The 11,666-nt window shown below is 54.8% G+C and overlaps 1 protein-coding gene across 1 annotated transcript; it reads right to left on the reverse strand.

The window, feature by feature from the left end:
• Window positions 1-928: 928 nt before the first annotated feature.
• CALML4 (calmodulin like 4) lies at window positions 929-10,565 on the reverse strand. Its single transcript, XM_025884015.2, is given in 5 exon segments — window positions 929-1,240; window positions 3,886-4,074; window positions 5,746-5,886; window positions 10,140-10,170; window positions 10,276-10,565. Coding segments are annotated over 5 exon segments (594 nt in total). The 5' UTR covers window positions 10,411-10,565; the 3' UTR covers window positions 929-1,142.
• Between the last annotated feature and the right edge of the window lie 1,101 nt (window positions 10,566-11,666).

Below are 11,666 nucleotides of genomic sequence, written 5' to 3' on the forward strand. Positions count from 1 at the left end.
AGGGCTGTGCTTACACTACCAATAGATCCACAAATGTGTTGAGCACACAGGCAGCACCAGCCTGGCACCTCCTGGCTACATAACTCACTTAAGACCCCGCTCCGGCTGGAAGAGGTCCCAGCAGGGCTCTTGCTGTATCCTGGCCATGCCTGTTCCATCCCTTCATTACTTTCCATTAGTCTTGCGGGGGAAACGGCTTGAAGCCATGTTCAATTTGGCCCACTTGAGCAGACCATCCTAGCGCCCTGACCCTCTCTGATAACAGTAGAGCTCGAAATTCCGACAGGAGCTCCTCCAGCTCTGCAAGTCTCTGATGAATGCAGCATGTCACATCTGGTGTCCTGTGGTGTGGGCTGCAAAGTCCGATCGTTCTTCCTGCAGTCTAGCTGATGCCGCTAGTTTAAACGCGACTGTGTTCCCTCTATACTCTGTGTTTATGGATGAACATCCTGAACCATGTCACTGTGTGTCACGCTGGGAATAAGAATGTGTAAGTGGCCCCGTGGTGCTGCCAGAAATGTTAACCATACTTTTTCGTTTGTTTTAGCTCTTTGCTTGAGGCTAGTTCTCCGCTAGCACTGGCTTTACCTTGGAAATGTGGAAGATGGTTCCAGCACCCAAATACAGAATAGCGTCTTTTGGTAGACTGCCCTTTTTAGGAGACGCGCCACCGTGTGGCTCAGGATTGCACGGTGCTCTACTGTTTGCAACGGCGTTTTCAAGTATTCTCTCAAACCACCCTCGGTAGACTCCATGAGGTAAGAAATAGGAGTCCGACTTGAGTTTAGGGATCTGACTGAGGCTTTGAGGATTGAAATGACTTACCCAGAGTCACATAGCTGGGAAGTGGCAGAGTCAGAACTGGAACCCAGGCCCAACTCCAAACCACAGGCTCTTTCGATGCTATAAAGGGCTGGACTCATGGCACTTAAAATCAATAAAAATTTTTTATTAAAGCCATACTAATGCCAGGCTGAAACCATTTTGTGTCACTGCCAAGTTATCCCCTGCTGCCGTCAGGTCATGTCATCCTGCTGCTGCGTTTACCATCCCCCCCACCACCGGGTGCAAGACCCCTTTTCTTTTTAAAAACTTAGTCTGAGTTCTCAGGCCCAAGGGAGGCTCTCTGGCATTCTCTTCATTCAGTAGTCCCACACAGGAATGGTGATCTTGTGGATAAATTCATCGTACTTCACTTTACCATTTTGTTGGATATTTGCTTCCCTGAAAAGATCATCCACTGCAATAAATCACATTAATTTTTCAGGTTGGCTGTAGTGTTACATTATAGGACATCGAGTTAGTTATTGGGGGTTAGGGCTTCCCAAAGGTCTTTCCTTGTGTCCAATGGACCATTCCTGTAGACCAGGAAATAAACCAGTGAACAGAACAGGACAACCCACCCCCTATCCCTGAAGACCACTGATTCCATCTTTCTGCAGGGGCCCAGGTAGAGGGTTGGGAGCTTGCTAATGACAATTAAGTCACCGAAGTCACCTTGTGCTTGCTTGCTGCTGCTTTTTTTTTTTTTAAGAAAATGACCCCTGTGCATATATTTCCAGAAATACTTGATATGGATGTTACCTTCTATAGCCCACCCTCTCAGCCTCCCAGCAGAACAGACCCCCTCAGCAGCCCCATCCTGGGCCACCCTGCCTGTGGCCTTGGCTTGCCCCCCCGGCCTGCCTGCCTTCCCTTCCTAATTGGCAAGCCCCACCCCAAGAGGGGACTTGGTGGCAAGTGGTGTCTGCCACCATCACCTCTTTTTTTAAAACGTGTGTGTTTAGGGGGTTGGGGTAGTAGGGGAGAAAATAAATTCAACTGTGTCTAAAGCCCAAAGTGTACAAAACGGTCATTGTTCTCTGACATTGCTCAAAAAAAAAAAAAACGCTTCATTTACTTGTTTCTTCTGGTTCTGGATTCTTGGGACAAAATAATAGCTTGTCCCAGATGTTGGCAAGCGAGGCCATTTCTGCTTCCATTTCTCCACAGTGGCCTCTTGGGGCCAGCCTACCTTTGGCTCTTTGGGCCCATCCTCGTCCCCTTGCAAAAACCATTTCACTGCCCTTTGTCAACTTCCCTGGCACTAGACGTCCCCGACACATAATTCTGTGCGCTTGGAAAATAGCCCGTGATTCTCCGCTTAACCATCCATCCTCCTCTAAAATGTAATTACTATGCTCTATGCCTAAGCCGATGGTAGTTCTGAGTATTTTTAGAATGTTGAGGAGACTGCAATTTATCTTATTTCATGGAGAAGCTTCTACCCATCAGCCAGTGGGTTCAACCCTTTCCAGTGGACCGGTCCAACGTCAGCTGCAGCCCAGGCACTGCAGACCCCTCTTGTCCACAAAGACCCGGGGGGCGGAAATCAGCCTGTTCCAGGCCTTAGAATGGAGGCCTCCCCGGCAGCCTTCTCCAGCTTCTTGATAAAAATTGAAGATGTTCTTTCAGTCACCCAGGGTGAAAGATTCCTACTTCTAATGTCATCTTTCCTCTCTCCCACAGCAAGAGGAAGGGAAACGGGTCTTCCTGCTTGTCTGGAACACATTACCAGTTGGTTTGAAATGCTTCTTCCCTGGTTAAACAAGAGGTGGGTGCGAGTTTGGGGGCCATGGTATTGCTTTAGACAGAAGTCATTAACTGTAAGAAAGAAGGCCCCAGCTGGGCCGCCGCCCCCCCCCCCCGCCCACCCTCCACCTGGGACCTAAAAGGCTGAGCAGTGTCCTCAGAGCCTGAGCGCGAAGGAGAGCCCATGCTTCCCCTGCTCACATTAACACAGCCACAGTGAAAGATGAGCTCACGCTCGCTGCCAGCCTGAGAAAGCAGGGAGAGCTCCGTGTGCCGTCTGTCGCGCTATTTTTAAATGCTTCGCGCTGTGCCTTAGTGACTGCCGATAAAATCTAAGTAGACTGCTTTACAGAATGCTAGCCCTTGGAGGGACCTGAGGGACTGTCTATTGTAACCTCGTTTCCCAACCAGGAAGCTGAGGAGGGCGAGAGAGGTTAAGAAATGCCTCGGAGGGCCCCCAGAATGAGGGGAAGCCAGACGTCAAATCGAATTCAAGCCACAGGTTTGTTGTGATTTAACCAAAGGCTCAAGGTCCACTGTTCTCGAAGCCGTTCCCTCCACCTGTGTGTCCCAGCCCAGCGCTCCCATCCGCGCCACAGGCAGGCCCAGCAGCCTAACTGGAAATGCCAGCCTCAGGTGGCAGCCCCCGGACAGCTGCTGGGCCAGGGCCGAGGGGCTAGGCTGGAAGGATGCCAGCTGATGGCCCAGCACGGGGGTCACCCCCTACAATGTCCACAGGGCGTGCCCAGAAGACCCAGTCCCTCGGCCTGCTCTGAGGCGGGAAGACACACTGGCCTGCTGGAAGGTGCGAGGCAAAGACCACCGCAGACTCTCCTTCTGGAAGAGCTCTTCAAACTGGCTGAGTCGTGAGGAGGGGGGCAAAGGAACATCTCAGTTTGGAAACTCTTGGCATTAGCAACAACTTCAGAAGACAGCTTTGGCAAGGGGAAAGAGTCTGAGGGGGCGTATTGTGTCTAACAGACTTGCATTCAAGCCCCAGCTTGTCACCTGTCAGTATCGGGGGCACTGGTGCCCCCAGGGGTCTTGTGAGCACTAAATGAAGGCCCAAGTAGATCCTAGCTAGCTCTCCCCAGGCCTTCCCTCCCACTGGCAGACTTCTCCCGTCGCTCTCCGGGCCCCTACTTCTTCCCTCGGGCTCGAGTTCCCTGAGCGTGACATGTAGTTGCAGCCATCGGAGGCAAGCATCACCTGCGGTGTCTGCACAGTCCTGCTGGCAGGGACTGGCCTTCGCTGTCCTCCCCCCAGCTCCCTACTCCTCCCCCACTGTTGGGAAAGAGGGACTCAGGCCTTTACCTTCCTTGTGGGTGAGCTTCTCCCCCAGTTTCATGAGTTTGGACCGTAGCTCAGACGCCATGATGTAGCCTTTCTTCTCCTTGTCTGTCATCAACATGGCCAAAAGAATTTCTTTCTTTGGATCCTCTTGTTTTATTTGTGTGTGCATAATGGTCAGGAAAATGGAGAAATCCAGCTCTCCATCTCTGTCTGGGAAACCCCCAAACACAGCAGAGTGAGCAGGGAGGAAAAGGCTCTTCTTGAAGAAGCTCAGTGGCCTCCTGCCCAAGTCTTTATGGCCAGCTCAAGGGCCCCCTAATTCAGGAAGTGCTCTGGTGGTGACAGTGTTATCGTGAGGAAGATGCAGCCCCTCCTCCTGAGCCCCCACCATGAATCTGCCTCGTTAATCCTCTCAATAACCCTCAGTGACCAGGATGACCATTGCCCCATTTTGCCCACTAAGGAGATGGAGGCGCCAGAGTGTGGAGTCACCTCACAGGGCGGTGGCAGGACCAGGATGGGGCACACTTCCTCTGCTCCCTTCCGGGAGCCCCTCTCCTGCCCTGAACTGGAGGGAAATTTCCATGCATCCATCCTTCCTTGGCGGCCACAGCAGCACATCTACAAGGACGGACAGGTGACCCCGCGTGAAGCTTCAGGCCCCAGTCCCACCTGCTCATCTGCCTTCCCCCTCACTGCAGCCTCTGCCCCTCCTCCAAGCATGCCTGGGGGCCTCAGCCCAGGCCCTGGCCGGCTACAACTGCAGGAAATCGGAACTTCCCCTGACCACAACTTCCTGTTTGGAGGAGACAGAAGCCAAAGCAAACCACCACCCCTTCAGAACAAGAAACAGGGGATCTCAGTCACTGAGCGCCCCATCAGCCAGCTCCAGATCTTTAGAGGCCCACCCCCGCCCCCGAGGGGCTCCCAGCACTGCCGCAGTTACACTCTGATGGGACCTCAGAGCAACCCTAGCAGATGGCGCGAATCCATCTGAAAGAGGAGGAAACGAGGTCCAGACACCAAGAAGTCACCTCTGGGCTCCAGGTCAAGTGCTCTTTCCAGTCCACCTCCTCCCTCTGGGCCAGGCTTTCCTTCCTGTGTGTCCAACCACCGATGCAAACATCCACCCCGGCCTCTGATACCTCTCTGGTTTTTCTCATTTTTGTTTTTTTAAAGAATAAAACTTGTTTCTGGTTATAAAAGTCCCAGATGTTCCCATTGTCAAACATACAAGAAACAATAAAGGGAATGAAAATCATCCCTAAACCCCTCACCAGAGAGAACAATCTTTGGGTGGGTTCTCTTCTACCTTTTCTCTCGGAGTATTGCATAGTTTTTAGGAAGTCAGTCTTTGAAAGAAGAATCGGGTCCCAACCCTGATTCCACCACTGGCTTAAGAACTTGGGCAAATTACCTAATGACTCTGAACCTTGATCCTTACCTGTAAAACAGAGTAGGATGGTGCCTACTTCACAGAGTTGTCTGAGCTAAGCATGTGACAAATACTCAGTGAAGGGAAACTGTTTTCTCCTAACATACGGGATCACTGTTAACACCGTCTTTACTGCAGATTTGTGATAACCTTGATGGAATGCCTAGATCCCGTGATCCTCTGTGACAGATGGGCATGTCGCTGGTTGCTGTGGGGATTCGAGGAAGCCTGAGTGATACGCAGCACACCTGGCCAGATGTCTCCATAGCTTCTGCTGGTGAGCTCTCACTCCCACCTGCTCCTCAAACATCTGAGCTCTTCCTACCCCCACCATCCTTACCCACCTGTTGGGTCCTGCCCCAGGACCACAGCTGCAGGGCTCGGGGGCCTCTCCCCCCAGATGGTGTATTCCCCTCCAGCAGCCAGCTCTGGCCCAGCCCACTCACCGATCCCATGGATCTGCAGGTGCCGCTGCACCTCCCCTGGTGTCGGGCTGGCCCCCAGGCACCTCATCACCACCATGAGGTCAGTGGCTTTTATCTTCCCCCGCTGCTCCTTGTCATACAGCGAGAAGCATTCCTTGTACTCTGTGCACAGTGCAGAAGGAAGAGTCGGCGGCATGTAACTGCTCTCCACCCCCATGCCTTCTCTGCCCTCTCTCCCTTTCCCTTCCCTTCCCTTCCTTTCTCCTTCCTTTTGCTCTCCTCCTCCCCTCTTAGAGTTTCCAGATACAGCAAATAAAAATACAGGGCTGCTAAGTTAAACTGAATTTCAGATACACAATGAATACATATTTAGTATAAGTATGTCTCACATTTTGCATGGGATATACTTATACTCAAGTTTTTGCTGTTCATCTGAAATCCAAATTTAACTGGGTGGCCTGTATTTTATCTGGCAACCTTATCCCCTCCCCTTCCTGACTTCCCTTCTGCCTCCCTCCTCCCTTCCTTCTCTGTTTCTTTTCCTCTTTTCTCCCCTTCCATAACTGACTAAAACCAAAGGAAAGCAATCCTACCCTCCAGGGCCAGCCCATGGAGACCAGGAGTCTACAGCAGGGCGTGCAGGATCCAGGGTACCTTTGCAAAGACAGCTGATTTGGGAAACCAGGGTAATAATGCCTCTGGGTTACTGAGAGGAGCAGGAATCCCCTCTGGGGGGCCTGGCAGAGAATGGCTGTCCTATGTGGTGGGCACTGCTGAGCCTGCTCTCCAGCCCGCCACCTCCAGGCTGCTGAACCCTCCAGCTGTCCTCAGACACAGCCCTGGTCCTGTTCTTAAAGACTTCAGGGGCTCTCCCAGGCTCTGACTAGATCCGGCTGGCTGCCCTCCCCACCCCTAGCTCCTGGGAGGAAATGCAATGGCTGCTGGAGCTAAGGCTCCGCTAGACCCGTCTCGCAGCCCAGCAGAGCCCAGCTCCCTGCCCTGGGGGCACGGTGAGGCCAGCAGGGAGCTGGGGAAGGTGTGTCTGGGCCCCACCACCTAGATTCCCATACAGGCTGGGGTGGGGCTGCCGTCAGAGTTGGTCAAGAGCTGCCCCGGTGACTCTCCAATCCCTGAGGCCCACAGCGGGGAGCCACTGCTTGAGCCCCATCCGGGCCTCTCAGCACCCAGCTGCCCTGCTCCTCACACCACTTGGCTGGTGCCTCGGAGGCCTGGGCCAGCAGCTCCTCAGCTGGTAATAACAAAACCAATGGCAGGCTCACACTACTGTTTCATCCTGCGATGGCCCTGTGGTGCGTGATGCTGTGCCTCCACTGTTCCCATTGTGCAGGGGGGCCACTGAAGGCTGGGGCGGCTGAGGGCCTGGGGGTGGGGAGGCAGCCCGGTCCCTGAAACAGAGCTCCACCCATGAGGCCACTCTGGATCCTGGATTCCCAGGCAGAGGCCACCGGAGGGCAGAAGGGAGTAGGAGGAAGCTGAAGGGAGGGAGGCCCCCAGCTCCTGCCCTAAGGCCCCTTCATGTTCCCCAATTAAGGCCTCTCCTTGAGGATTTCAGGGGTGCTGCTAATAAAAGGCAGCTTCCCTGGTGGGGTTTAGGGACAATTAGCCACCTTCGTGCCTGTGGAGAGGTTGAAGGGGAAAGCCTAGCCCTTTCAGAACTTTCCAGAGCCTGGGCTTGGAGAGGGCCAGAACACAGACATGACCAGGGGGCAGGAACTGAAGTGGCCCAGGGGAAGCAGCACCAGAGCCTGGCCTAAGATCCCACCTTTGGTTCCTGCAAAACCTAATTCCCTCCAAGAGGGCCCCGTGCCAGTGGGGGTGATGTCATCACTTACAGGGGGTCACAGAGAGGGAGCCACCCCGCATGTAGGGCTTGAAACTCCCCCAGTGCCCTTCCTGGGGACCTCTGATGGCCACCCACCTTGTCTTCTGTCAGAGTTTGCCCCCTGAGACCTCAACCTATGACACTTGTCCCTGCCTGGCCCCCGTGCTGGAGGGCAGGCATCACACCCTTGCCTGGAATTGGCCAGGCTTTACGGACGGGCCAACTTCCTCTCCCACGTGGATCAGTACCTGGGACCATGCCCCCGACATCATCAGGGCCAGGTGCAGATGGAGTCCCATCTCCTAACAAACTGTTAGATAAAATACGTTCTATCTTCCCACCTTGACAGATATACCATCGGAAGACCTGGAAGGCCAGATCTGAATGGGGACCCCTGTCCTGGAACAGGACAGCAGGCTGTTCTCCTTGCAGCCCCTCTGCAGCCCCCATGACCCCCACACCCCTCTGTCCCCCTTTCCGGCCTTTTCTTCAGACGGGCAGGCCATTTAACAGCCTGTATATGTTACTGCTTTTGTTGTCCCCTCCTCCCTCAAGTGTGAGTGAAGCGAACAGATTTTGTCCATTGCGTTCACTGCCATATCTTAGTGCCTAGAACTGGCCTGGCACAAAGAAATGACCCTTGTATTTGGTGAAGGAAAGAATAAATTGGTTAAAAATCCCCCTCAGGTCTTCCCTTTGAGAATGCAAATGCCCCGGGGCAGGAGAGAATCCTCCCCAGGGCCTACAGCATCACAGCTGTGTGCTGGTGCAGGTTTAATAACTGGCTCTGATGATATATGGACACAAGTTTATTATAACTTTTACAGACATAAAGGCTGTGTAGCACACCATTTATAAATAATAATAAAATGTGCACTATTCTTTATGAGTTCCTTTCTAGCCAGCTGATTATCACAAGTGAGTTTGGCCAACTCTCATGTCCGTTGCCAACCTATAGCCTCCATGGTTTGCCAAGGGAGGCCGCATGCCAATGAATGCAACTCTTTCCCCCGTGAATGTGTTGTCGTTAAATCTGTTAAGTGAGCTACCGTTACACTATTTCCCACCCTTGTACAAATGACATTCATTAAACTGAAACTTCTTTCAAATCTTCAGCACTGCTGATTGCAGTAGGGTTATTTTAAAACGTCCACTGTATAGATGCAGGGTTTGAAACATGGTTTGATCTGCATTATTTAATAATGGCTGATTTTAACAAACAGCTCAAAATATTCCTAAAATTGTACCACCCAGCTCATGCTAGCTAGAGCGAGTCTGGGGGACAGCCGGCCTGAGCCAGGCCCAGGGTCGTGTGTTTGACTGACATCCTCTCTGCCCCTTGCTCACAGCAGCCTGGTGAGGCTGTGTCATTCTCCCTCCTTCACAGAGGAGAAAGCTGAGGCTCAGAGGTGACTGGAACCCCGGTCTGCTGCGTCCAAGAGCCCTGCCCTTCCCACTCCAGGGGCCTGCCTCTGGGCAATCTCTCAGTCATGAAACATTAGTGGCCACGTTCTTGATGTCAGATACGGGGATACAAAGGGAAGCTTCCCTCCTTCCCTTCTGGGATATCCCAGGAGGGAGGGTCACTGAGCCTCAGAACTAGGTGTGGGTTGGTGGAGGGGGGTTCCTGAGGCTGATGGCTGGACTCCAGCCTTGAGTCACCACTCAGTCTGCCCTTCAGACTTGGGCAGGAGAGGCCCTTGCCCTGGGCCTTATGTTTTCACAGTCCCTGCTCTGGCCCTCTTCTTGGGGTGAGGATGTTGAGCCATCTAAGACAAGGTGCCCACCTGGAGACTGCAACCCCCGCCCCCCACCCGCTTTAGACCAAGCTCCGAGGACCCAGAACTCTGGCATCCCTGCTCAAGTAACCCTAAGCACACCCCCAGCGTCTGCGGGACCCTAGCTGGGCTCTGCCAGGCCCCTGGGTTCTGTGTAACCCAACTCTCCCCTCCTGGCCTTCTGGAAACACAACTCCGTGCTGTGCTACACTAGGTGGTGGGCTGGCTAGGGGCCTCGGGGAGTAAATGCCCCAAACACAGCTTGATGTCAGGGCACCGGAGACTGCAGAGGCCACCTCAGCCCACCCCCATTTCAGAGATGGGGAGACTGAGGCCCAGAGACTAGAAGCGCCTGCCCAAGAGTGCAGACCAGGCCTCTTTTCCCTCTCAGCCCCTTCTTTTGTTCCACCATGAGCCACAGCCAGTTACTGGTGGCACCCCCCCCCCATCTCCCATCCCTCCTCCCGAATCCAGCTATGGGGCCTGGAGAAGCACCTAGCGGGCACCCTCTCCTATCTCCCCCACTGCTAAGTCCCACTGACAAATGTAACACCACACTTCCACCTCTGAGACCCCCTCCGCGCTGCCCCACCCCCCGCAGCTAGTGGTGGTGGTCACTACCCCCCCCCACAGTGGTGTCCCCAGCAGCAGGCGGCCCCCTGCCTGTGGGTGGGCCGGCTCTCCCACCAGCCGTCTTCCTTCCCACCGACAAAAAAAAAAAAGAGCAGAGCAAATTGCCTAATGAGACCCATATTTTTCTGTGAGTTGCTAATTAAAGAGCAAAGCGAACCTACCATTAATTTGGTCCTGGGAAAGAAACTTGGCCTGTAGCAGAGAGAGGAAAACAGTCAGGGAGGGGACTCCGTGAAAGCGCCTCCCGCACCCCCAGCCCCGGGGCAGCCAGGCTCGAGGACACAGCCCCCTACTCACCATCCTGGGGCCTCAGGCTATCGCCTGTGGGCTCGAGGCTCCCACAACTGCCCGCTCAGTCCTCTTCCTCCCGGCTTCAAGTCGAAAGTCCGCCAAGCTGGGTGGAGGCCCCAGTAATAAATCCGCAGCTGCCATGGCGACCAGGCTCAGCGCCCGCCCCGGGGTCAGATTCCAGCTTTCCAGCTTCCCGTGCACAGCTGATGCCCCGGCCACCCGCTGGGCAGGGAAACGCGTTTCACTGCGAGTAAATGGGGCTGCACACGGGCTCCCCACGACTCGTCCTGCATCGGGAAGCTGGTGCTCTCTGGCAAATGGACACATGCCGCCGTTCCTTCCCCGGGGGCCCTCCGTGGACGGGGGAGGGGTGGTGATACACAGAAAAGGGGTGCCTCAGGAGAATCTTTCCTTTCTCTCCCCTGGGACTAGGCTGGGGGCTGACAACTCCTAGGTGTCGGGTGCTTTGCACTCTTACAGAAGACCCATCACACAGCATCCTCTGGGCGGGAAGGAGACCCTGCCATGATGGGACAGCCCAGCAGTGGATGTCCCCACTGCCAAGGCCTTGGGATGCATTCTGGAGAGGGGGCCCAAGCTCCGTGTCTTGGGCTGGATTCAAATCCTTCCCTCAGGTCCATTTGCTGAGTGACCTTGGCACGTCATTTCACTGGCTGTGCCTCAGTTTCTGCACCGGGCCTCATCACAGGGCTGTCGAGAGCATCAAAGGGCCAGCGCACAATCGGTTCTCCACTTCCTTCCTTCCGGGGACCCTGAGGGTAGGGGTGGGGTGGTGCCTGCAGTGGGGTCTCAGGCCCCACCACCAGCTACCCCGGGGAGGGGCTCACAGGGAGGCCTCTTAGGTGACTTTCCCCAGCCAGGAAGGCTCCTCTTCTTCATTTCCCTCTTCTGCCCCCCCGGAACTCCCCCCCCACCCCCATCAGCCTGTCCCCATCTCCTCGCCCTAGAAGTGGGGTGGTTCCCTAGGGACGCTGCGCTGGGCACAGCTGGGTCTCACCCTTCCTCTCCTCCCCAGCTGCTGGCTCCCAGTCTGCAGGGCTCCAACTCCGGGGCACCCTCCGCCTTGTTAGCACTGGCATGGAGGGCCCAACAGGCCGTGCTCGGCACAAGGGCCCCCAGCCCCGGGGACGCGTGGGTCCTGGTGAGGGGCTGCACGTACCTGCAGGAAGGGGGACCTCTTGCTAACGTGCATGGCGTGGACAGGGGGCCTGCCCTTGGTCTGCTCTCCCTCCCTCCTTCTTGACCGCGTCCACATGGAAGATTCTCTCTTCCCCCAGATGATGTCTCCTGAGTCACCTCTTCACATCTGTTTCTAGACCCAGAGAATTTCAGCTGGAGGATTTGACTCCTCTCTGTTGGGGCTGAGAAGAGGAAAG

This window comes from Callorhinus ursinus, unplaced genomic scaffold (genome assembly GCF_003265705.2).
Source record: "Callorhinus ursinus isolate GAN/ISIS: 27379988/994484 unplaced genomic scaffold, GSC_fseal_2.0 scaffold25, whole genome shotgun sequence".
In the NCBI taxonomy this organism is placed as follows: Eukaryota; Metazoa; Chordata; class Mammalia; order Carnivora; family Otariidae; genus Callorhinus; species Callorhinus ursinus.